Source organism: Tenrec ecaudatus, chromosome 10, assembly GCF_050624435.1.
Source record: "Tenrec ecaudatus isolate mTenEca1 chromosome 10, mTenEca1.hap1, whole genome shotgun sequence".
Classification (NCBI taxonomy): domain Eukaryota; kingdom Metazoa; phylum Chordata; class Mammalia; order Afrosoricida; family Tenrecidae; genus Tenrec; species Tenrec ecaudatus.
This window is the reverse complement of record NC_134539.1, coordinates 76816876-76843438: the sequence shown is the minus strand read 5'-3', so window position 1 is coordinate 76843438 and position 26563 is coordinate 76816876. Positions and strand designations below refer to the sequence as shown.

Genomic DNA, 26563 nt, shown 5'->3' with positions numbered 1-26563 from the left:
GTGGTTTCAGACTGCGGGTCATGCGAACACAGCCCAGCCAGTAACCACTATGCCACCAGGGCTCCTTGAGGACCTGGACTGCCCCTCCCTGTGTCCCTCTTCTCAAGGTGTGGGCAGGTATCAGGGTCCTGGAAGTGTGCATCTGATGTGCCTGGAGGTCAGATGTGCTAGGCAAGAATTGGACCTCAGCAGCCGGATGGGGTGTGTGTGTGTGTGTGTGTGTGTGTGTGTGTGTGTGTGTGCGCGCGTGTAGACCACAGAAGTCAGTACATGCAGACCACGGCCTCAGGTCTGCCACGAGTTAGACAGACACCCATATTAGGCTGCTATCTCCCCAAGTGTGAAGAAGATAAGGGTGCTGGGGCCAGAGTTCTCTCCCGTGGCTGCCTGGGGCTTGGTGAGCAGGGTGGGAGGCCATACCTGTGTCCCCGAGAGTGTAGGAAGGGCGGACCTACCTCTTCTATGAGAGGTGAGCTTCCGGAGCGAGGGGAGGATGTCAGTTTGGGGCCAATTCTTCAGCAGGTTTTGGGGTTCACCAAAACACCCCTGTAGACCAGAGCCACCCCCACCTGACAGCTCCTATGACTCTCTCAGCAGCATTCCAGGGAGCTTGTGGCTTACAGGCACTGAGGTGGGGGGGGGTTTAGGAAATTTGCTCCCCATGTGACTTGGGGCTCTCCTTTGAACAGCTGCCTGGCGCCCCTCCCCCACTCCCAGAGAAGCCATTCCCGAGGCTTGGGATCTGGGGGCTTTTACTTCTCACCGGTGGCTTCAGGGAAAGGGTGGGGGGTTCTGGCCCCTGGGATGCCTGGCTGCTCTGATGGGCTCTTTCTTCTGCCTGCCCCACCCACACTTCGGACCCCAGAGGCCCCGCAGGTCAGCATCCACACCAGGTCGCGGGGCTTCTCCCAGGGTGGAAAGGTGAGAGTCAGCTGCTTAGCCTCTGGGTACCCCACGCCCCACATCTCTTGGAGCCGAGAGGGCCGTGTTCTGCAAGAGGACAGCAGGTGAGGGGTCTGGGGCGCAGGGACTGGGAGCAGGGGGGCAAGGATCCCAGGGCCCTTGGGCTGCGGTATCTCTGCAGCCCTTGGCATTCTCACAGGGGTGTCACATCCACCCCACCTTCCTGAGGGGCTGCTTGAGCCTTGGGAACATCTGGGCCTCTGTGGGGACTCCTCGGTCCTGAGCACAGGGTCTGATGGACTTAGCCCAGATCCTGCCTTGCCCACGAGGGCTGGTGAACTTTGCTGAGTCCTCTCGCCTCTCTGAACCCTGAAATAAGACAGTGCCCACCAAGTGCCCAGCGCACCATTTGGCCCAGAGCCGGTGGCCGTAAGTGGAATATGAGGTCACTAGGGATGTTGTGGCTTTATCTGTTGTGAATGGTGACTTTCAGGCAGCCCGGTGGGTGACCTGACCTGACCTGACCTGTACGGTACGCCATGTTTTTATGCCATAACTCCAGAGTCCTTGTGGACGCCCAGGGGACGCTGATCATTCAGGGAGCAGCCCCAGAGGATGCTGGGAATTACAGCTGCCAGGCTGCCAATGAGGTTGGCACTGACAAGAAGACTGTCACTCTATACTACACAGGTAACCTCGGGCCCTGGGCATCACAGCAGAGGGACCCCCTTCCTCTCCACTTCCCTCTCTCGGCCTCTGTCCCTCCTGTCCTCTTGTCCTCCCACACACAGGTCCTTATTGAGCATCTACTATGTGCCAGATACAGAGGTATAGACAGAACTGAACACACAGGCTCTGTCCTGATGGGGCTTATGGCTAGTGAGGGAGGCAGAAAACCAGCATGCCGACCGAGAGCTCAGTCAGCCCCTTTCTGAGCGTGAAGGGTCCCCTGAGGGAAAAGGGGGTTGACGTGAAGCTGGGGTGACAGGGAAGTGGCCCTGAGGAGGAGATAGTACCCAGAGCTGTGGGCAGGAGCAGCATTCCAGGAAAAGGGTTAGACAGAGCACCCATTCTTAAGGGGCAGGGGCCTGGTGCGCTCGGGGGCTTTGAGGAGGCCAGAGTGGGTGACAGGGGGTCAGAGGGCAGTGAGGGGGCAGCATTTGGGGACCTTGAGTGGCATTTGGGCCTGACAGCGGCCCCATCGGACAAGGCAGGCCTGCCTCTGGGAGTTTCTGTAGCCTTCACTCTTCAAGGAGTAGAAAGCCCCGTCTTTCTCCGGCAGGGAGCCTGGTGGTTTTGAACTACGGACCTTGCATCAGTAGCCCAATATATAACCACTACAGTGCCACGGCTCCTTTTGGGGACCTTATAAGATTGTTTTATATTCTAGGTTCAATTGAAGTGTTTTGGGGGGTGGGGGAAGTAGAGAAATGGGTCAGGAGAGGGATTAGCTTTATGTTTCCTGGGTGGGAAATTTTGACTAAAGACTGCCCGTGGAGTGACTGCACCCGATGGGTGGGAGTGGGGAAGAGGCAGGAGGGCCAGCTTGGTGTCTTCAGGCCTGGCCCGACATGACCCCCACCCTCACGCCCCCACCCTCAGACCCACCGTCAGTCTCTGCGGTCAACGCTGTGGTTCTGGCTGCCATCGGGGACGAGGCTGTGCTGGTGTGTGATGTGTCTGGGGTGCCCCCACCCCGGGTCATCTGGTACCGAGGTAGGCTGCCTGGGAGGAACCCTTGGGCTCTGGACGTCAGCTGCTGAAGAGCCACTGGAGGGCAGGGGTTTCTGGGAGGGCTGGCCAGTCCCAGCAGCTTCCTACCCTCACCCCCAGCCCAGACTTGTGGACCCAACCGAGCAAGGCCTGGCCTCCTGGACTCACAGGAGCCTGAGCCCCTGGCCTCCCTCAGTGACCTCTCACCTGTCCCCATGCTTCCTTGTCGTTGGCTCAGGGGGTCTTGAAATGATTCTGGCCCCGGAGGGCTTTGACTCTGGTACGCTGCGCATCCGGGAGGTTCAGGAACGGGATGGAGGCGTCTACACCTGCCGCGCCGTCAACCAGCTGGGTGATGCCTCTGCACAGATCCGGCTGGAGGTTGGAGGTGAGTCTGCATCCCGTCCCCATGCACCCCTGTCCTTGAGATGAGGAGAGGACCCCACTGTGCGTACGGAGACTGCCAAGGTGCAACTGACACCCGGGAATCTCCAGCCTGGGTGCAAAGGCTGTGCTGGGAAAGGTGGCCGTGTCCAAGTGACCTCCTGCCGTGTAACAAGCTGCACCCCCCCATGACACGTTACTTGGCATCCCACAGTTTCTGAGGGTCAGGGCAGGGCTGAGCTGGGTGGCGCTGGCGCAGGGCCTCTCACGTGAGCACAGCAATGAGGCTCCATGCCAAGCTCACACACACGGCTGCTGGCAGGTTTCAGATCCTTGTCAAGTGAGCCTCTCCACGCTGCTGCGCCCAGAGGCCAGCCCTTTGTGGAGGACAGAGCGGCAAGTGACAGTCACCTCTGGCAGGGGCTTGCTCCTGGCCTGGAGAGAGGAGCAAACAGGCAATGAGAGACCGGTGTAGCAAGACTTAGAGGCCTGGGTGCCCGGGGTTAGGCACTGGGCGGCTGATGATACAGTTGGCAGTGCAAACCCACATGCTGCTCTGAGGGAGGAAGGGGCCGCTGGCCGCTCCCGTAGAGACGTGCAGCCAGAGGGTCTCCGTGAGTCCAGGTTGACCGTAGGGCTGTGGGTTTGGTCTGGGTACCCAGCAGTGGTGTGGCATCTGTACTGCAAGGGGAAATGGGAACCCAGATGGTCGGGGCTGGGAAGGCTGCTTGGAGTGGGTGATAGCGAAACGGAGGCAGGTGAACAGCTGGGGCATAGTGTTCTGGGCAGAGGGGACCCGTGTGGCTCTCCCCACAGCGCAGCAGGTGAGGCAGGAAGTGTGACATGGAGGGGCCGGGGAGGGGAGGCCCGGCTGCTAGGCACGGCAGAGGTGGGTGTAGGAGTTTGGGTTTTGTGGCTTAAGGAGGGATGTGGGAGTTCAGAGAAGGGGTGCTTTGAGCGAGGGTGTTGGTGAGGAACACTGTGATGGCCCCGGGCGCCGGTGGGACAAACAGACCTGTCTTGGTTGGCGGAAGTGTAGCCAGAGTGCTCCTTCAAGGCGAGGAGGGCCAGACTTGGCCTCACACATGTTGGACGCCTTGCCAGGAGGCACCCATCCCCAGGAAGGACCCCGTGCGTGGTACACCGGGGCACCCAGGGTAAGACAGGAAGGCCCTCCAGGAGATGGAGTGACAGAGCGGTTGCCACCGTGGGCTCCAGCCTAGCAACCACGTGAGAGGTGCTGATGGAGCAGGACCAGGCAGAGCATGGCTCTACCGGCCGTGCTGTTACCATGAGGCGGGGCCAACTCACTGGCTCCTAACTACATCAACAAGGACCACATGCTCAGACTGACCCTGCACTGAGCATCCCGTGTGGCTGGACCCTGGGGGGTGGGAAGCTGTGGATGGGGGAGCCGGGTAAGAGCAATCATAAAAGTACCAGCTAACCCTTCTATACTGTTTAGGAGCCCTGGTGGTGTAGCTGTTATACGCTGGGCTGCTAACCGCAAGGTCTGTGGTTCGAAACTGCCAGCTGCTCCTTAGGAGAAAGATGGAGCTGTCTGCTCCGTGAAGAGTGACAGTCTCAGAAACCCACAGGGGCAGTTCTAGCTTGTCCTGTAGGTTCGCGTCAACTCGATGGCAGGGAGCTTTCTGCATCACTTACTGTGCCAGGGCCAGCTCTCAGCACGTCCCATGTCCTGGTTCACTCAATACTCCTAGCAGTGCTTTGAGGTACATGCTTTCAATGACCCCCCTTATAGATGAGGGTGGAACGAGGCACAGGAAAGTTAAGTGACTTGCCCAAGGTCACACAGCTAGCCAGCGGCCGAGCTGGAACATGAGCCCCAGGAGCGGCACCATTAATTTCTGCACCTGCAGCTCCCAGGGATGGAGCAGGACTTGATCTGGCTGCCCACCTACCAGGTGAGCTCAGGTGCCTCCCCTCACTAAGGCTTAGGCTCCTCATCTGTAAAATGGCCTTAGATGCTGTGGAGAGATGAGAGGCCTGGGCTACATGCTGCTGTCACTGTCATTAACCAGTGGGTCTGGATAAGCAGAGGGGAGGGTGCTCTGGGGCTAGGGGGGTGGGGGGCTGCACTTGGCATTGCAATGAGCAGGCTCCCTTCTTGCTGCCGTCCATTTTATCCCGGTCGGTCTAACATCCCTGGGCCCCCGGCTGCCATGCCTGCCCAGCCCTTGTCCTTCACACTGCTCTTGCCCTTGGACTCAGTTCCCCCTGTCAGCTGGAGGCTCTGGCTCAAGGCAGAGTTTCTGGGGCACTGGGCCACTGGCATTAGCTCAGGGAAGGGTTGGATAGTGGCCCAACACCTGTGGGGCTCAGATGAGTTGGCCTGGCAGGGGCAGTGGGAAATTGAGTTTCCTGCCCATCTGGGTGGCAGCTGTGGTCCAGCCTTCCTAGCCAGGCTGGCAGAGCCATACCTACAGTCCTGCTTTTGAGGTGGGAACTGGTTTGCTGGTGCACTTGGGGCACCAACACTGAATGCTTGCTTTTGTGAACCGGTTTACAAGACATTTTTTGCAGTAGCTTCTGGATTTGGCTTTTGGCAATTTTGAGTCCCAGGTCTGTGACGGGGTCCTGCTGCTCGTTTGTCAAGAAGTTACTTCTCTGAACCGCGTTTGCCTCATCCGTGAAATGGGTGTAATAACTGAACCTTGCTCGGTGCGTTCTTGAGAGATTTAAGGAGACAATATGCTTAGCTCCTGGTTTGCATGGAACAAGCAGCCTTCGTCCATGCCCTGGCTCCTCTGCTGTGGCCTGGGCTGCGCTGACAGTGGCCCGGGAAGGGGTGACTAGCCCATAGCTAGCCTCTGACCAGGATTCTGATCCCGGAGTCAGTGCCCTTTGCACTGTCTTAAAAATCTGCCCTGAGTGAAGATTCCCTCCCTTCATTTAAATGACTTGTGCCCCTCTCCTTTCACTTCATCCCTGTTTCTAATTCCCCTGCTCTGGAAGCCCCTGGTTCCTGGACAGGGGAGCAGGGGTCAGGGGGCATGGTTTTGAATGTGCTGAAGACCCCAGCCAGCCTGGGGGAGCGCAGAGAAGCAGGGAGGGGTCTGTGACAGGGGCACCCCAGATCACGGTCTCCTTCCCCAGCAGGTGCAGTCGGCAGTATGTTAGAGATGCACACAAATGTTCCGATATCAATTTCTCCTAAAAACCAGAAGGAAATAATGATTGCGACGAGTGGAGAAAACCGGACTCCACCTGGGCTGTCCGTGTCACTCTGCCCTTGGGTAAAGTCACCAATAGCACTTGCTTTCCCTCTGTGCAGGGAGTGCCCCGGGGCTGGCATCAAGTGGCCCTGGCCAGTGTGGCTACCAACTGCTACCATCCAGGAAATCGGGGGATGGCAGAGGAGACTGGGGCTGCAGGGCCATGATAAGATGGGGGTTCTGGAATTGCAAGGGATTAGAGATCAAAGGTATTGCAAGGGCCAACATCAAGTTCCCTGATTTCAAAAGGGGAAAACAAGCCCCAGAGCGGTGCAGGGAGTGATCTGTCTGTGGCCCGTGGGAGCAGAGGCTGCCCACGCCCAGGCCCTGCAGGCTGGCACCACCAGTCTGGGGGCTCAGTGGGAGGTTAGGAAGGCATGATCTCAGTTACAGACAGTGTTCCTCGGTGAGAGATTCCACGGGGATGCCCCCAGGGAGAATCCCAGAGAGTGTGTGGCCGGTATCTGCTGGGCCCAGTTCTCAGCATCCTCCCCTCCTTGTAGCAAACTCAGCCTCACTGCAAGCAGGAATTAATCCTTTGTCTTTAAACTGCCCCAGCCACTGACCTTCCCCCGGGTGGCAGGGGGGGGGGGGAGGACAGACAGCCTACCCTCCTTGTATATTTCTGAGGCACAGCAGAATGCTCTGCCGGGCACTGGGGGACAGGCTTGGACAGAGGGGCAGCCCTGCTCTGGGGAGTTCCTATCTCTGAGCCTCAGGAGGGCGGCGCTTTGTCTGGCAGGTGGCTTGTGAACCAGTGAATGGGTGGTGGGTGGGGTGCAGGGAGAGACTGGTCTTGGCTCTGAGCATCCTTGGGAGCCATGGGTGCATCTCCAGCAGGGGGTCCAGGGTTCGACTGGTGCTATGGGGGTCACTCCCTCTCCACAGTGAGCTGGGTTCGGACTGGGGCCAGGGTAGGAGACCCACCTGGAGCTGCTCATGATGGCGGGGTGAATGCTGGAGTCTTCACTCCGTGCAGGAGTGACGGGGTGAGGAAGAGGGATGAAGGCAGGGAAGGTCAGAGGCCGGGCGGGCTTTGGTGCAGGTGGACAGAGAAGGCAGCATGAGGGACATTCAGAGTGCCGGTATACCCTGTGGGCAGTGGGGTGTGTGGGTGGGGTGTGGGAGCCCAGCAGCGACCTGGGCAAGCAGATTCCTTAATCTCTGAGCTCCTCACATTCCTTGCCCGTGACATGGGATTGTGATAATATCTACAGAAGTATCAGTCACATTGTCACTGAAATGTTCACAGAAAGAACTCACGTCCTAAAAGTACTTACCGCTAAGGTTACTACTTAGTAGGCGTTCAGAACACTACCCTTTATGCCTCTGATTTGCTTTGTATTCTCAGAGTGGGGCTCTTTGGGTGGGTGGGTGGGTAACTTGGGACCAGGCACCAGGAGGAAGTGGGAAAGAGTGGCCATTACAGGGTCCCAGAGTCAGGGGACAAGCTGGACTCTGTGGGGTCTCAGGAGGAGAGGGGGATGAGGAGCAATCTGAGGCTGGGGGACAGGGGTGGGGAGGACTGGGCCGAGCTGGACAAGGCAGGCTGTCCGGGCCCAAGGCCCAGGGCTCAGGCTCAACAGGAGCAGTGACCCCATCTGGCTCTCAGGCTTTCTGGGATTCCGCATCACGGGAAGAGGCGTGTAGCGCTGTCTTCGGTCAAGTCCAAGAACGTCTTCCTCTTCACGGTACTTTTCCATGGGGTGTTTACATCTCCCTGGAACTTCCCTCATCCCTGGGACCAGAGGGGATTGTGATGGCATGACTGGAACGGGCGTGGGAGGTTTCTGGAGGAAGATGGAGAGAATGAAGAGGTGGCGGCTTTTCCAGGTGGCTGGACTGGGTGTGAAAGACAGACAGGGACTTCCCGGTTTGTGGGCGGGTGGGGACGGCGGGGCTGAGGACAGGGGCCTGTGGACAGTGCTGGGAAGTGGAGTTGGACCTCCCTCCCCTTCTTCTGGTGAAGGACAGCAAGGACCAGGCCATCCCTCCCCGCTGCCAATGGTACAAGGAACAAACCCTTGGAAAATCGGTTTGGAAGACACACCACATCATTAACCTTGATTATTTGGGAGGAAGGGCATGGGGGCCACGGATTAAGGAAGTGTTCACCCCTTGTGTGTTGTTTAGGGCACTGGGCTACTACACAGGGCTGTTAATGGGAAGGTCGGTGGGTCACACCCACCAGCCACTCCGGGAGAGACAGATTGGCAGTCTGTAGCCCTAAGAGGCACTTCTACTCTGTCCTCTGGGGGCACCGTGAGTCGCAGTCAGCCCGCCGGCTGGGGGTTCGGGTTTTGTGTTTTGAGATTTTTTTAGAATTCTGATGACCAGGGTGGCTCTAGTCCTGGCCTGTTCTCCGGGAGGCGGTGAGCAGGAGAGCAGTCTGGGAGGTGGTGGGATTCACCTCCATGCTCGATGTGGGTCTCAGACTGGCCAGGATCCAACTCGGCTCCTGCACATGCTCCAGGCTTGGAGGTGTCCTGCAGCGTGTCCCCCACCCCCGCCCCAGAGATGGGCTTCCCTGGAGGTGTTGCAACCAAAAGTGGGCATGCGATTCCCCTGCACAGTTAGGGGACCCCACCCAGGGTGCACAGCCAGGTGGCAGCCATCCCCCATCCAGGCCTCCCCCTCTGCCCTCATCTATAAGGTCTCTCCAGTGGGTGGAGCTGCCAGGCTCAGGTTGGAACTGGAGCCTAGACAGGGCTCAGCACCTCCGGCCCAGTAGGGCCAGGCCAGGAGAGGGGAAGCTCCCAGTGATGGTGGGAGCAGGGGGCAGGAGGCATCTGGAACCGTCCTCTGTGGCCAGAGGGGGCCAGCTGCCGGGCATGGTTGACCAGCCGCTTCTCTGCAGATGCTCCTCGGCTGATGGGACTGCCTCGGGATGTCACCGTGGACCTGGGGAGAAGCGCTCTCCTGGTGTGCCGGGTCACCGGCCGCCCGCCTCCTACAGTCACCTGGCGCCGCAGAGATGGCCAGCCACTGGGACCCGGCAGCCAGACCAGGCAGCCAGACACAGGGGCGCTGTTCTTTAACAGTAAGAGATCGGACTGTGGGAGGGTGGACAGGGAGATGCCACCCCTCAACCTGCAGGCTGGGCTGGGAGCAGGGCTGTGGCAGCACTAACCAGGGTCATGTGCTAGCTGGGTGGGCCTGGCCAAGTTGTCCCTCTGCCCAGAATCTGGTAATAAAAGCTCTGATGGACTGCTTACTGCCTGGGGCTGACGACAGTCCCACTGGCACGGTTGTTGTGGGGCAGTGGGGTAATGGACAGGAAGCATGTAGCACAGTTCCTGACACGAATTCAGTAGATCGTGTGTTGGGCTGCTAACCTCAAGGTGGGCAGCTCAAACCCACCAGCCGCTCTGTGGAAGAAAAATGAGGCTTTATGCTCCCACAAACACTTCTAAAACCCCAAACCACCGAGGTGATGCCAATGCAGGGATTGCCCATAGGATAGGGGAGAACTGCCCCTGTGAGTCTCAGAGACTCACTGTTAACAGTAGTAGAAAGCCTCATTTTTCTCCTATGGAGGGGCTGGTGGCTTTGAACTGCTGACCTTGTGGATCACAGCCCAGTGAGTGAACACCATCAGGACTCCAGCATAAAGATTGCACAGCCATGGAAACCCAAAGGGGGCAGTTCTACTCTGTCCCTTAGGTCAGAATAGACTCAACGGCAGAATAGACTCAACGGCAGTGAGCTTTCGGAGATAGACCACCATGGCTACCGCTGCTCTTACTTCTACTACCCTAGCACTTCCTCCACTGCTGCCGTGAACCTGCTCTTCCCATTTCTGTTTCTGCTGCTGCTGCGAGGGTTCCGACGACCGCCCACTACATGCGGTGGTGGTCCTTCCCCCACCGCTGCTTCTACCGCTCTTTCTTGTACTACAATCGTTACCACCACCACCGCTGCCAGCACCACCACCACCACACCTCTGCTACTACCGCTGCTACTCTTACTACCACGGCTAGAATTCCTACTACCACATTCTACACCTACCACAGCTAGTATTCCTACTACCACGAGAACATCTGCAATGGCCAGTATTCCTGCTCCCACGGAGATACCTACGACTGGCGCATCCACTACCGCTCTTGCTCCTGCTTCTCCTTCTTCTGCGGTCACTACCACCACTCTTCTACTCCTTGTGCAGCGTCTACGTCGCCGGAGTCTGCCCAGCACTGCTCACAGGTCCATGCAGGGCACTGTATCAGCATCCTCTCCCTGAACCCTCCCAATCACACTCCATGGACGAGCGATGATCCCCTTTCCACAGATACACCAGCGAGGCTTTCCCTCCTTTCTGAGGTCTAGTGTGTCGCCCGATCCCTCTTCTCTCTGCCATCACAGCCTTGCTCATGGTCGCTGCTCGTGGGGAGGCAGGGGAGCTGGACACAAGCTGAGTGGCTACCAGTCAAGCTTACGGGTAGCCCCTGTCGCAGGGTGAGGCCCTAAGGGGCTCCCACCGGTGATGCGAAGGGCTTTCCCCATGGCCTGGGGAGCTGGAGGTGGTGGGACCGGAGCCAGCCTGTGCCTCTGCCCTGCCTGGCAGGTGTGGCCCCTGAAGACCAGGCTCTGTACGTCTGTGAAGCTCGCAATGTCTTCGGGAAGGTGCAGGCGGAGGCCCGGCTCACTGTCATCGGTCATGGTTCGCTGGTGGGAGAGGCGGGGGAGGCAGGGGCAGGTGGGGGGTTTTCTGGGAGCAGCCAGACCATAGACCCCCAAGGGAAGCCTCTTCTGACCGACCCCGCCCTTTGGGACAGAGTGTCCATCACCAATTCTCCCCGAGGAATATCTGGCTCTGTATGATTCCCAGTACTGAGGGGCCCACATGGGAAGGAGAAGGTGGGGAGTGCAGTTTCTGCCCTGAGGGTGCCCAGTATGGCTGACCCCACCTCTGTCCATACAGCTGCCCCGCAGATCGCCAGCAGTGCCTCCACGGTCCGGGTCTTGGAGGGGCAGCCTGTATCCCTGCCCTGCATCATCCTGGAGGGGAGGCCACTCCCAGAGAGGCGCTGGCTGAAGGCCGGCTTGCCTGTGAGTGCTGGGCCCCAAGGGGAAAGTGGGCAGTGCTCCTGAGGGTGCAAGGGGCTGCTCCCGTCACACACGACCTCCGCCTTACTTTTGGAAAGCCCTCTTCCTCCCCCTCTCTCTCCTGCTTCTTTCCAGAACATTCTCTGATAATCTACCAGTAGCATCTGCTGTTCTCTGTAGTCCATCCAAATCACTGGACAGACAGATGGATGAATGGATAGACGGATGGATGGATGGATGAATGGATGGATGGATGGATGGATTGATAAATGGATGTATGGATGGATGGGCAGATGGACGGGTGGGTGGATGGATGAGTGGATGGATGGACGGATGGGTGGGTGGATGGACAGATAGAGGGATGGATGGTGGGCGGGAGTACCGGAGACATTGTCAGCATTGGGTGGGGAGCAGGGCAGTGGCAGGGTCCTCGGTGCAAATGCACTGCTCTGATTGACGGTCCCGGTCCGAGATGTGGCGGTGACTCGTATAATCTCTGCCCTGCACACCCAGCGCAGTGCCGAGGTGGGACAGTTTGAAGACTGAAGGAATCAATCAACGTCCTTCGTATGGTCTCAGCTCTCCTGTTCACTGTCTTTCCCTTTCTCTCGTCCTCGTCCTTCTGTCCCGCCCTCAGTCATGCCCGGAGCCCTTGAACTCTTGCATTTGAAGGGAGGCGCCCTCACCCCCATTTCACCTTACAGGGCCCCAGGCAGACAGAGCATAGACACCCAGGGAGGGCTCCCTGGATCCGGGGTCCTTTCTCCTCCTGTTGCCCTGGGCACTGGTCCAGGCTGTCTCATCTCCCCATTCAGACTAGCAAGGACCAGCTTCTGGTTTGGACCCCCTGCTGCCTGCCCGTCCAGTCCCACCCCTCCCCATTTGGGCTATTTTTCTACATTTGTCTCCCATGCCTGCCTGGCCAGACAGCTTCCTGTTCCTCAACGCACAGGCTGAGCCCGCTGTCAGGGACACCCTTCCCTGGTGCCTGCCTGTCTCCCTGCCATCCTTCAATCACAACAATGGAAGTGGAGTGGCCCTGGGCACACAGAGGCCAGACCAGGCACGTGCTGGTGGGCCTTTTCTCCTCCGATGTTCACACCTAAGGATTTCCCACATTTTACAGTTGGTGACATTGAGGTTCTCATGAGTTTAGCCCTAGGCTCAAGATCACACAGCTCGCTAGTGGCCAAGCTAGGACCAGAACCCAGGACTGCTGACTACATAGCCCAGGCTTCAAGGCCAGAGGCAGGACCCTGATGACTACAGCCAGGCCACCTGGGCCCTGCCTGTCTGAGTAGCCGAGCTTGGTTTGGAACCTGGCCACACCCATGCACTTCTGTTCAAGGAGCCTAGGTGGCCACAAGTTGGGCTGTTCGAAACCACCAACTTCTCAGAACACGAAAGACCAGGCTTCCTGCTTCTGTAAAGACTAACAGTCTGGGAAACCCACAGGGGCTGTTCTACCCTGTCCCGTGGAGCTGCTGTGAGTCCCGATGGCAGTGTTTAGTTTTTGGTTTGGTGGTGTAGTGGCTTACGTGTTGGGATGCTCACTGAGAGGCCAGCTGTTCAAAGCCACTAGCCATCTCATTGGAGAAAGGTGAGGCTCTGGGTTTCTGGAAAGATTTACAGCCTGAGGCACCAGAAGTCCTACTCTTGCTGTAGGCAGATTGGGCCTGACGGCAATCAGTGAGTAAGCAAATGAGTGAGTGAGCAAGTGAGTGAGAGAGTGAGTGAGCGACCTCTGATCCCACAACTACACAGCTGCTCTCTTCCCCGCTCCCTCTGGACCCCACTTCTTTCTCCTTGGCCTCAGAGCCTGGGCTTCAGCACCCGCCAGAGAAAGCTTGGGCCTCAAATCCACAATCCTAGGAGAGATTCCAGTTGGTCCAGCTGGGCCAGGTGACTAGTTGATCCTGGTCCAGCTGGCCAGCATGGGTGTGCAGAGCCCAGGACCACCAACCCTGCAGGGTTTGTGGGAGGGTGGGGGCTGGGCAGTGATTACCCCACTTAGATTGCATCCCCAGACCCCCAACCTCCTTTGACCTCTTGCTTTTTTGGCCCCACCTCCTCCCTATTGCCCTGCAGGCGGGTGGGTCATATGGTTTTAGTGTCTCTTAGCTGGCTTTTAGTTGGTCCTCACCCAAGCTGTTTCCCTCCACTCCCCCCCCCCCACGCCCATGCCACAGCTCCCACCTGGCAGCCAGCACACTGTCCGAGCAGACGGCAGCCTCCACCTAGCCCGAGCACTACAGGGGGATGCTGGGAAGTACCGCTGTGTGGTCACCAACACGGCTGGCTCTCAGCAGCGGGACGTGGAGCTGGTGGTCCAGGGTGAGTCTCGGCCCCAAGGTGGTGGGTGCAGGTGAGGGTGGGCTAAGATGGGGGAAGTTGTATGGGGGGACTTGGCTTTGAAAACTCTTTGTGGGAAACACACAGTAATACATATTCACTGTGGAAAAGTTAAGGACGTAACGAGGGCAGAGCTAAGATAAGAACTTCTACATTCAAAGCCTAACTTTTATGCTTTTTGCATCCATTTGCAACCGCAAACCAGACTCATTGCCATCGAGGCAGTGCTGACTCACAGCGACCCCCTGTGGGTTCTCAAGACTGTACCTGTTTACAGGCGTAGAAAGCCCAGTCTTTCTCATGAGGAGCGAGCGGCTGGGGGCTCCTAACTGCCGACCCTGCACATCTCGGCCCAATGCACCCACCACAGTACACAGAAATGCCACACGCCACGTGCGTGTCTCTGCGTGCGTTGAAATGGCTGGCGCTCAGCTTCTAACCTATAGGTTGGTACCTAAAGGTTGGTACTTCCAGCCCACCCAGATGTGATGCCTGTCTGTCGCATAGAGAGTGCAGCCACGAAAACCTTTAGGAGCTGTTGTCTGATACGGAGTCGGCGTGTGTTAGAATCCATTCAGTAGCAAGGGAGACACACACACACACACACACACACACACACACTGACTTCTAGTGGTCCTTTTGCTTTAAAAAACCCCATCTTACTATTAGTAATACCTACCTTGTTGATGGCGTCGCCATTCTCAGATGCGATGTTTTCAAGCCCTGCCGACAAATAGAGACTGGATTTATACAGGTACCGGCAGTACAAGCCAATAGTAATGAAAAGAGAAATAAAGCTCAATGAAGTATTTGAGTTATGTCAGAATCCTATCATAAATCGGGGACTACCTGGACTATGTAGTATGTGTGTGTACATTATAAATATATATGAATTATGTAGATTCTTCATATATAGTTATATACCTATACATTTACACCTACACATCTATAAATTCTTTATAGACACATACAAATAAGTGTTTTAAAACGAACCTAGGGTCTAACACATTCCTGGCTTGCAGCTGAGATTTCCCATCCACAGTGCATTAGGGCTGTTTCCCACCTTACCGCCAATCAAAAGACCGGCGTGGCGGCTGTGGGGTTGCTGTTGGCTGGCCATGGTGCCCCCACCCCACCCCACGCATCGTTTCCCCCGGGAGGATGATGTCACCGTGCTGCTCACTGCCCACATGGCCACCACGGTCCTCCCAGTATCCGGGCCCAGCTCTCCTGGGATTTCTCTAGGGTGTCATCTTCCACCTTCTTATTTTTAAAAACTTTCTGATATGGTGACACCTGGTATTTCTCTGTTGTACAATTAAAAAGTCATTTCGTGATAAGCTCTTTTTCTGTCACGTGAGCATTTGGAAACTAAGTCTGGTTATTAGAGGGTCCTGGATGAAGGGGAGCCCCACCGGCCCCCCACAAACAACGCACTGGAGAAGCAGTCAGGCTCTTCGGGGGACCTGGGAGACTCAGAAGAGCACTGCGGTCCCAAGGAGTTCCCACTCTGGTGGAGAGGGGGCTTCGAAGGAAAGTCCGTCCTGTGTGGAGTGGGAGGAGCCCTGGTGGCCAAGTGGTCATGCACTGGGCTGCGATCCATAAGGTCAGCAGTTTGAAACCACCAGCCGCCTCTCAGGCCTTTTTACTTCCATAAGCAGTTACCGTCATGGAAACCCGCAGGGGCGGTGCTGCCCTGTCCTATAGGGTCACAGCAAGCAGTGTGCTTGGCTTGGTTTTGGATAGAGGGGGAGGAAATTGTGGACCCAATCATGAAATAGACCAGCCTTCCTGGTCAGACACTGGAGGAAACCCAGAGACTCTCGCTCTTGGTCACCCTGAAGGCCTGGAGCAGAAAACACACACACACACACACACACACACACACACACACACACACACACCACATACCACCCCACCACCACCACCACCCTCCACCCTCCCCCCCTCCCTCCCTCCTGGTTCAGTGTTCAGGTCTAAAGGGAGACAGGCACTAGTGAGGTGAGGTAGCCCGCCTAGCATAACATCAAGGGGCAGCAATTGTGCACGGGCAGAGCTGCGAGGGCAAGGAGGGCAGGGCGATCGGAGGTGGGCGAGGCGGGAGGCCTTGGGAGAGTGCTGGTGCATCGAGGACTCTGTAGCGAAGGAGCTGACCATGCACTCTGGAAACCACCCAGATCCCACAAGCGAGTTAAGCAAAAAGTCAAGCAAGACAACACGGAGTGTGATTGTGCTTGGTCATTTTACGGGGTGATCCTCTCTTTTTCCATTGGGCTCATCAACCCCCCGGGGGGCGCGCAAGAAGAACGCAGCCTTCTCCATTTCATAGCAAAAGACCCAGAGTTCAGAGAGGGGCCGAGCTGTGAACCCTGGTGTCGCCCCCTCCCCATCCAATAAAAGGCCGCATTTCCCAGGCACCAACCCACTGCTGGGTTCTGCATATGGTTTCTCTTAAACCTCAGAGTGATTTTATTACACTTTATTTTTCAGAGAAGTTTTAGGCTTACAAACAGTTTTTTTAAAGTGCACAGACAGTACTGAGTTCTCGTTGTCCCTAGCCGCACCTCTACACTTTTCCCCACTCTTAATCTCTTGCATCTGTGTGTACATCGAAGCTCTAACTAATGAACTGATACAACTGTTAACCGAAGTCCAGAGTCGACACTGGGGTTCACTCATTGTGCTGGGCAATGTCCTGGCTGCTGGCCATACCTCATGTCAGGGACCCACTGCTGCACTGGTACGTAACCCAGTCCCACTGCCTTTCTATCGCCGATTAATAGAACACCACGGTTTTTCACGACAGCTCTAAGAAGCAGGCCACTTAAAGACTGAATTTCCAAGCTGGGACGCTGAGCGGTGAGGTAGCTCATCGAGACCACGCAGCCAGCCCACGCGTGGCTGCTTCTGCAGAGTGCCGCGCCCTGATTCCCTGCATGTCTGCCGGGCCAGCTGGTCTCTCTCGACCCAATTCATTTCTATCCAACACATGTGTATTGACTTGCCAAACACGGCTCATCAGTAGCGCAGAGTTTGCACTCAGCTGCTAACCGTAAGGGTGGTAGTTCTAGCCCTCCCTGTGCAGGAGTGTGGAAGAGAGGCCAGGTGATCTGCTGTCTTGAAAGGTGACAGCCACAGAAACTCCATGGAGCAGTTCTACCCTGTCACGTGTGGGGTCGCCATGCCCTGGGATCCACTTGATGGTTTGCGGGAGGTGGTGGGGGGGTTGGTTTGGGCTGTGGCTGCCTGGGATCCTGGAAGGGCGTTTCCCTCCTTCATGGGGCTTCTGGGTCCCAATATTTGCTTCCCTCGCCTCTCTTAGCGACCACTGTTGGCAGGCCTGCAACTCTGCGTGATGCTCAGAATGGAGTTGACAGTTTTCTTTTTGTATGAAACTAGCTTGTGTGTCACCCAAAGAATTGACATCAGTCTCAGTTTTGTTTTATTTCCTTTGATCACTACTCATGAGGTGCCCTGGTGGCGCAGCGGCCACAGCTTGGGCTACTAACTGCAAGGTCAGCAGTGGGAAACCGCCAGCCATCCCGTGGGAGAAAGACGGGGCTTTCTACTCCGCTAAAGAGTTACAGTCTCAGAAACTCAAGGGGCAGATCTACTCTGTCCTGTTAGGTTGCTCTGAGTTGGCATTGACTCGATGGGAGTCAGTGTAACCACTCACACTGGTTTTTAAGTCTGATGGGTGAGGAATAAGGGGGGGTGTTACTTACATTTAATCATTTTAAGTGGGAGCAAGTAGTCCTTCCTTCCCAGCTGTGGCCCTTCCCCTTTGTGGATTTGACATGTTGTAAAGTGCATTGGGTCAAGGGCTAACCCACCTGCTGTCGCACAGGAAGATACTGAAGCCGTCAGTCCCCTTAAAGTTGTACAGGCTCCAGAACCCTGCTCAGGGTTGCTCGGGGTTGGAGTTGAACTAATGACAGGAGGCTTGGCTTGACTTTGGGTGTTCAGGAGCCCTGTCCCCTGCCCTTTCTCCTCTGTCCATCCCTGAGGGAAGGAACAGAAAAAAAGAGTGACTTTAACCTTTTCAGGGGGTCAGGAAATAAGTGTACATAAAGAGCCACTGGTTTATCCGAAGTCCCGGAGCCCAGAAATGGGGCAGTCGGTTCCTGCCCAGGGCAACGCCTTGCCCCAGCCAAGTGCTGGTGCCTGCATGTGGGATGCCGTTTCTATCTTCTTGTTCAAATTGGTTTGTTTCCAACAGTGCCACCCAGAATCCAGACCACTGCCACCCACCACGTCACCAATGAAGGCATTCCAGCCTCTCTTCCCTGCGTGGCCTCGGGAGTTCCCACCCCAACCATTACCTGGACGCAGGTGAGCAGGGCGTGATACGGGATAGGTGGGCCCTAGTGCATCATGGGAGGGGACTGCAGCAAGTGCTGTGGAGTGTGGGTGCTCTGCTGATGCCACCTGTGGCTCTGTCTTAGGAAACCAATACCTTGACCTCCCTGGGTCCCCGCCACAATGTGAGTCAGGATGGCACTCTGGTCATCACCCAGCCATCTGCCCGGGATGCAGGGGCCTACGTCTGCACGGCCACCAACACTGTGGGCTTCTCCAGCCAGGAGATGTGGCTGTCTGTGAACAGTGAGTGCTGGCAGTGCCCCTCTGGGAGAGGGGCTCGGCCAGCGTGGGGGCAGAGGAATGGTCAGCCTGGCCTTCCCTGCATCTTCCTGGCACCCTGAAGATGAATGACCTCTGAACAACCCTGTCTCTAAAATCTCTTCTTCCGAAAACACATAGATCAAACCCACCCCCCCTCTTGGGGCACTGTCCCAAGCGCCACGGGCAAACTTGAAGGCAGTTCTTAGCCCCCTTGGGATGACCACAGGCCCTGCACTGGCCCTTGCCAACCTTCCGGCATCCCTCTCTCTTGCCCCTTCCCCACTCTCTGTGCCCCAGTCGCTCCGGCTTTTTTTCATTTCCCTGAATGCTCAGTGCTTCCCCAGGACCTTTGCTCACACGGTTCCTTCCGTGTGGAATGCTCTCCCTGACAGCCCTCCCGGGTCAAGTCATCTTGCTGCACATAATCTGACAGCGCTCCTCCAGAGCACTCAACACAACCAAGACTAAATAGTAACTGCATCTTGGTGTCGATGTGCCCATGTACCTTAAAGAGCCACGAGCGTGGGGACTAGCCTGTCTCATTTGCTGCTGTGTCCCTGACATCCCGTGCAGGGGCGAGGCTGCCCAGGTCATTATAAATCCCCCACGGGGCTTGAGAGGACTCCAGACAGTTTGGTTGATGTCGTGGGGATCAGTGAGATGGCCCAGAGGGGGAAGGGAGCCAGAGGAGGATGGAATCTTCTGGAATGTCCCCAGGGCAGGACAGGAGGAGGCAGAGAAGCCCGAGAGGGTTAAACTGCTGCCATAGGGGACCATCACAGGAATACGGGGTTCTGAGGGGGAGATGTGGGAAGAGGGAGGAGGAGGATCGGATCCCCGCCCCACTCAGCCTGTTCCTTCCGTGTGATGTAGAAACTTGCTGCACCTGCCTGAGGCTCCCAAGGGTCAAGGCCCCACCGCTGCTTCCTGGGTAGCTGCTCCCATCTCCGCCAGCCCCTATCCTCCCTGCTCACAACCCCTTATTGGCTTCCATCCGCAGCCAAGCCCAGGATTCAGGTGAAAGGGTCACAGGAGGAAGAACTGCCCCTGAGAGTCACGGTTAAGGCCGGTGAAGAGGTGACCCTGGACTGTGAGGCCCAAGGCTCCCCAACTCCCCTGGTGACCTGGACAAAGGACGCCCGCCCCATGCCACTTGTCCCAGACAGGTAACCAATCGATTAGCCTCAGGTGGATGGATGTGAGGTTTGAGGGATAGTTGGTGGAGCCTGTGGACAGCACCCCCCCCCAGGGGTGTTTACTTATTTCCACACTTAGACTTTTTATGTCCTGCAGGGGTCCGAAGACCTCCTGCAGCATTTTGGTGGGCCTCAGTGGGTGCGTGGACACCCAGGGTGTGGCTCCCACTGGGTAATGGCCCCTGGCTCCTGAGGGCAGTATCTTATTTATTCTGATCAGCAGCCCCTGTGACGGGAACTGACCGGGGAGATTAAGGCAGATAGGTGGGGCGAGTGGCCAGGGTTGGGGTGCATCCTGATCATCACCCAGACTCCCTGAGCCCCCACTGCTGAGGCACCAGGTGTCTGGCAGCCAGATGGTCTGACTCAGCTTCTCCCTCTCCCTTCAGCCTTCTGCAGGCCCCGCCTTGGGATCGGGCAGTGGGAAGTGAGCAAGGAGGCTGGCCCTGGGCATCTTTCAGTGCTGAGCTTTACCTAGCCCCTCCAAGCCCCCCAACCCCTCCCCCAGGGCAGGGGGGTTTTCTATCCTGTAGGTTCTGGCTAACAGGAGAGGGACCCTTGACCCTGAGAGTGGACTGCAGGCCTAGCCAGTGACATCAACCTTGGCGAGATCTTTGAGAAATTCCAGACCAAGCCGGGTCCCCAGCAGCCCATCCCCCAGCACCCACACAAATCTGAGAACATCGGTTTGGTGGGCTTTTGAGCCAGCATCTGCACCCTCTGAGGGCGGTTGGGGTCCTGTGCCAACAAGGGGACAGGGATCTGTGAGGACACCGGACTGGGTGCGTTGGTGCCTGGGGAGGGCTGTGGGGTGCTCTGTGAGGAGCTGGACTCAGCGGCACACACACACATGTGCCTCTCCCTAGAAGGCCTGGTCCTGAGCGCGGGCTGGCGGGGTGGCCAGGCGCACACTTATTTATGGCTGAGACTGAAAGGGGGGAGCACATTCCGGTTTGTTCACCCCTCCTTGTGATGCGATAATAGATCAACTGGGAGCCATAAATTTGCACGAACCACTTTTGCAATCCTAGAATTTTGTTCTTTCCCTTGCCCTCGCCACTCCTTGCTGGCTTGCATTTTCCCCCCGGAGACGGATGAGGTTCCGGAGTTTATCTAAATGAGGAAAAAGGATGACGGGCACTGCAGAGGCAGGGGCAGTGGGTTCAGAACTCAGCCCCTGGCTGTGGATTCACATCAGTTCCCCGTGACCTGGGATGGCTACTCCTCCTCTGGACGTGTCCCTCCATCTATAACTCACGGCCACCGGGTCCATGCCGGCTCAGAGTGTCCCTCGAGGGGAAAGAGTCCCTGTGCGTTTCTGAGACTAACAGTTTACGGGAGTAGAAAGCCCCATAAAGGGCTTTCTGTAAAGGGGGCCGTATTGAAATCGTGCTCTTGTGGAAGGTGAGAGGGTCCGTGTGATGGGTGGCGACACTTTGTACATCCCAAGTGCTCAGAAAGGCTCCCTTTGTCATTCCTCGTTGCCTTTTCAAACCAGGGCATCCTCTCCAGCATTAAAAACAAAGTCACCGTCTTACTAGGATGATGAAGATAGAAGGAACAGAAAATGACAGTGCCGATGAGGATGTGAGGCAGTGGGAACCCTTATCCAGTGCAGGGGAGGGGGGGGGAGCAGATGGTACAGCAGCTGTGGGCGATGTCACAATACTGTGACACCCACATGACTCAGTAATCCCAGGTCCATACCCCAAGGACGTGGGAGCCGGAGGCTCACAAAGCAGATTGGAACACGGATGTGTTACAGGAGCTCAAAGGTGGGACCAGCTCAGCTGTCCATCAGCAGATGAATATCGGAATTGCAAACTGGGCCCCGTCCATGTGCTGCAGACCCACCCAGCCAGTGGGAGAAACGGAGCCTTGGGTTACGTACGGGCTGGGTGGGGCTTGAAGACATGGTGCTGAGCCTAGTGGTCAATCACAGCAGGACAAGCCGTGTGTGGCCTTGTTGGTCTAAGAAGATGAGCACAGCCACATGCGGAGACCAGAGTTTGTTAGTAGTGACCAGGAACAGGAGGGAGGGCGGGAGTGGGGGTGTGGTGGTGGTGAACAGCGATGGAAATACCGCCTTGGCTAAGGGTAGGCTTGCGTAGCCGGTCACTGTAATTGCTGTCCATAAGTTGTGCATCTCTAAGAAGTTGCATCGTCGAAAGCTCTGTGATAGATCTATTTATAACAATGGCAAAATAGCTGGGGCCGAGGCTACTTACAGCCAACCAAACACCCTATCATGGGATAGGGTTTCTTGGTTTGGAAGGTTAGGGTTATGGCTTTATGAGACCAATTCTGCTCATTGGCTTCATAACATGTTTAGTATTTCTATTCTACCTCACGGTTCATTGTATAACCCCTGGGTTTGTTTTTGTTTTTTTAACTTTTTATTGTTAGGTGAAGGTTTATAGAACAGAATGTCAGTGTTATGCTCAACATTTTGTTTCAACTCATCCACTGCAATCACCCCCATGTATTGTCATGCTCTCTGCGGTCTCCTTGGGTCTCCCATTTCCATGCCTCCTCCTCTCCCATCCTTCTCCACTTGGTCCTTGGATCTGAGCTGATGATTTCAACACAGGTGTGCGTTCAGTTCCCACCTGGAAGGAGACTAAGGACCCTAGTCTCAAAGGTCCTACCTGTGTCATTCTGAACAGGAAGCTGGGCCTCTGTTAGGTCTTGGTGATTTGCTCCACCCTCTCCAGGACTTGCTAAGGCAGCCATTTTCAGAGCTGTGTGGAGACTGGCGTGTTTGTGTGGTCCGTGCATCCAAAGGTCGAGTGGCTTCCAGTGTCTTTCAGTTTCCACACTTATCCTTCCTCCTCTGCTCTGGGAGTGACCCGCGGGTGCACCTTAGGCGACTGCTCACGAGCTGTTAGGGCCAGTCGCACCGTCGCTTAAAGAGCATGCAAGTGGCCCATACAAGATGCAATCATTGTTTCTACTCATCTGGAACGAGAGAGAGAGAGAGAGAGAGAGAGAGAGAGAGAGAGAGAGAGAGAGAGAGAGAGAGAGAGAGAGTCAGACATCGGAGGCAGATATGGACCATGTGACTGACTGCCTCAGGAACAACTGGCTCCTTTGGGAACCTCTGATAGATGGTTCTCTAGGAGAATCCTAATCACATGGGGGTGGGGGAGGGACACAGAACAGAATTTCAAGTGGACTCTAGACTCTCTGGAGCCACGGAGAGTGGTTGAATTCCTGAACCAATTGCCCTGAGGACGGTCATTTTTGACCTTTAAGTTAAACACATCTGGGAGTCTTCTGAAAAACCACCGCTGGTGTAGCTGAACTAGTGAAACGTCTGCCTTGAGCATCAGCTCTCTTCAGAGGGATCTGTAAGGGATCAAGGTGACAGCTGCAACTTGGAAGATTAGCTAAGGCCCTCGGAGGGCAGCGGGTTTATGTTAATGAGGGAGGAACCGCTCAGAAGAGGGGGCGTGGCTTCAGGACTCACAGACTGTAATCCCTGCTGCCACATCGCACCTGCAGAAAGCGTTGAAATGGTGCCAATCTGCCGGTGGATGTTTCCAGCAGCAGCAACAACGTCAATACAATGTAAAGAAAAACACCACCATGCTAATCTCCTCATATTGGTCATTTCATTCGCGCCTCATGGCGTTTAAAAAACATTAGCAGCTTGATGGAGATGTTCACCACATAATCCAGCTGCCTCAAAGATACAATTCGGTGGTCTGTAGTGCATTCACATTGCTGTGTAGCCATTGACCCAGCAATTTTAGAATATTTTCATCACCCCCCCCAAAAAAAACCCCAAAACCCATATCCATTAACAAGCAATTTGCGTCCCCACCGCACCCCCAGCCCTCGGGGCAACCATTCATCTGCTTTCTGATTCTACAGATGTGTCTATTTCGGGCATTTGTAGATGTGGAACCCCGAGGTGCCCGGGCACCCTCTGCGTCTAGACTTTTCTCTGGGCACCCCGCGTTCAGGATCGTTCCTGTGGTCCTCATGAAGGAAAGCGCCTTTTCTCCTGATGCAGATGGTTCCCCAGTGTGGCTTATCCACTCATCTGGTGGTGGCACGAGGGTTGTCCCCACGTTGAGGCTGCCATGGCTACCCTCACCGACTTCTGATCGGTATCTGAAGATTCACCGACAGGCTTGGGGCCCTCTAACAATTTCCCACACAGAACAAAGACCTGTTTCTTACAGACACACAGCGATTCTGCCACAGAGACTCTCGCAGACACAGTGTCAAAGCTGCCTTGCTGGGGGCTGGAGGCCTGGCCTGCTACCCACTGAGTCCTGTCCCTCTGGGCCGGGGCTTGTGCTCCCTGCACACGTCCTGAGCTACCTCCACACAGGCAGGGTCCTGGGAAGGCCCCCCCTGGCTCTGTGGTGGCCGGTGGGGAAGAGTCCACACAGTGCAGTTAGCATCGCCAGCAGAAGTGCAGGCACCAGGGTGTCAAACTGTTTCTCGGACGTTTTGGGTGCGGCCAGAGTTCAGGAACAAGATGTGTCCCTTTGAGGCCTCCTCCACCCTCCCCACCTCTGTGTGACAGGAGTGGCTGTCCGTCTTGTCCCGCAGCCTTCAGGGATGGAGGGAGGCAGTGGAACTCACAGTCCATTGGGGCAGGAAACACAGGCATGTGCTTGTGGGGGGACTGGGATCCCCAGCTCCCAGGCCTGGGCCTGAACATACAGATGCAGACCCATAGACACACACACAGACGCAGATACACAGACAGACAGACAGACAGACAGACAAGAACACCCACAGACACGCTCACGCTGCACTTCTGAGCCCAGAGCAGGAGAGTTATCTTCTCAGGAGATTCTGGAGAATATTCGAAGCGTCAGTTTTCTCAAGTCCCAGAGTCGGGAAATCCTCTTCAAAGAAAACATCCCCGGGCTTGAGCAACCATTTGTTTTGCCGCCACTCTGCTTGTTCACCGTCCCGGCTGATGTGTGGATGTCCACGTGGTGCTCTCGTGGGTCTTCCATTCTGCCCTATGATCGATTCTCCCTCCCCCCCTCCCCCCGCCTTCCTTTGCTCCGTTTCTGTCTTTTCACGTTAAGGGCAAAACAGCGTTCCAGAGCGTCCAGCTCTCATCCTTGTGACGCTGTCCCTCTGTTTGGGGCGTGTGATTAATCGCCAACTTTAGAAAGTTCTGGACAGGCGGCTGGAGCATCTTTGCACAAATGCTCCGCTCTATCTTCTGGTCCGTTTCCTTGGGGGCATAGGCTCGAAATGAGGGCTCAGGTCAAGGGTGGGAATGTTTGCCAGATGCCTGCTCTCGTGAGAGGCTGTTGCTTTTGTGTCTGGGCTGTGAATTCAAACTTGAAGTCAACGAGCAGCGTTTACTGAGCAACGTCGTGCCCAGCACTGTATGGGAATAGCACCAGGAGAGGGCTCACTGGAGCCGTGCCTTACACGGTGGCAAGAGGCCTCGGGGCTCATCTCAGGTTGCCCCCAACTCCCTCCGTGAACTCGACAGCTCCGGGCCTCAGTCTTCCAGTCTGGGAAATGAAAGGGCTGGGCAGGCCTTGGTCTACCAGCTCTGGTCCCATGATTCAGCCTGGGGATGCTGGGGTGAGGCAGTGTTTCTAGGCAACAGTGTTTGTTTGGGATTCTGATGTGGGGCTGGGACAGCTGTGAGGGCTCCTGGCTGGCTCCCAGGGGCAGCGGGCCAGGGTCTCTCACAGGGCCAAGCCCGGCAGCATTGGGGGGGGGGGGAGCAGAGGGGTTGGTGGCGGGACAGAACAGACAGTGAAGATGGAGCTGCTTCTGTCTCGCTGCCCCTGGTTTTTCCCCCTTTTATCCTCCCCCAACCCCTGTGTCCCACCCCAGAGGGTGGGATAGGACGGTTGGCCCCCCACGGGCTCCCCTGCCCTGGCTGTGGCCCCAGCGAACCCGGCACTGAGAGGGGTTGGTGGCAGTTGGGGTGCTGATGACCCAGGAGAAAAGCTGCAGCTAAGCCGGTCCTGGTCAGCCGATGGTTGATGTTCGGTGGCTCTCTTTCCAGAGCAAAGTCCCAGGAGTTCAACCGCGGAGGCGAACCTTTGGCGCAGCACAGCAGTGAGGAAAGTGGGCGCGGTAGGGGGCCGTCCCACTTCTGCCCCGAGCAGCTGTGTGGCTGTGGAAGGGCTGGTAGAAGGGGCTGGAGATCGCAGGATCTGCCTGACTTACGGATGTGGTGGTTGGGGGTGAGAATGGGCGTGGCAGGTGCCCAGCTGCACGGTGGCTCCGTGGTCAGCAGCTGCTACAGCCTCGGTGCCGTCGCTGGAGAGTCTCCCTGGCCTGGGCTTCCGGGGGTGGCCTACTCCTCCCCATTCCATATTGTTCAGTTCCCAAGGATCTTATGGTTCCTCCAGCTTAGCTTCCACATTGGCAGCTCTTGACAAGGACCCGTGATTCCACAATCACTGTTGGGGCTGCCAGCCGTGGGGCCACGGCGCTCCAGCCTGATGGGTCCTGGTGGGTGGGACCCGTGCCTGGCCCAGCCGCAAACCCTGTCAAGCCCCAGAAGACAAACACAGAACCTGACTTGAAGTTGACTCCCAATGGGTATCGGTTGAGTGGTGCTGACTGCGTGAGGGGTGGATGATGGCTGGCCTTCATTGGGGGGCTGAGTGCTTGGTGGCCATTGAAGCCCCTGCTCACACCCTGGGGCTGCGGGTGCTGGTGACCTGAATGCCTTACATGGAGACAGCCAGGGAGACCGAGAAGGAACTCACTCGGACTCTACATTCTCTGAGGACAGGGACCTTTCTTTAGCTTCAGCAGCCAGCATCTGGCTCTTTGCTGATTGAATGAATGAGTGGCAATTGGTGGTAGATGAGCAGACCAGGTGAACTTGGCCTGGAACCCTGACCCCCTGGGGTCCTCAAGGAAGGTTTCGTGGAGGGGCTGGAGGACAGCTGGCCCTGAGACGGGTGGGGAGATAGGGAGAGCCAAGGGCATGGTGGAGGGGCAGCTGGTATCTGCCATCAAATCTTCATTGAGCATCTACTAGGGGCCAAGTTCAGTGCTAGGAGCTGGAGACACACTGGATTGCAGCTCCTCCTCCCAGACATGGCAGGCGGTCACAGGTGTGAGCGAGCCCAGGTGTGTGTACCTGGAGCCTGCCCCCTT

General features: G+C 56.6%; 1 protein-coding gene across 1 annotated transcript in view; it reads left to right on the top strand.

Annotated features, from left to right (window-relative positions):
* The window catches only part of HMCN2 (hemicentin 2), a 166454-nt gene that overhangs the window by 41068 nt on the left and 98823 nt on the right, over positions 1–26563 (top strand). The window contains exons 13-23 of the mRNA XM_075559554.1: positions 866–1007; positions 1466–1593; positions 2506–2619; positions 2855–3004; positions 9094–9276; positions 10798–10893; positions 11155–11282; positions 13469–13613; positions 17851–17963; positions 18077–18236; positions 19255–19420. Coding sequence (XP_075415669.1) covers positions 866–1007; positions 1466–1593; positions 2506–2619; positions 2855–3004; positions 9094–9276; positions 10798–10893; positions 11155–11282; positions 13469–13613; positions 17851–17963; positions 18077–18236; positions 19255–19420 — 1525 coding nt within the window. The remainder of the gene's footprint in view (positions 1–865; positions 1008–1465; positions 1594–2505; positions 2620–2854; positions 3005–9093; positions 9277–10797; positions 10894–11154; positions 11283–13468; positions 13614–17850; positions 17964–18076; positions 18237–19254; positions 19421–26563) is intronic.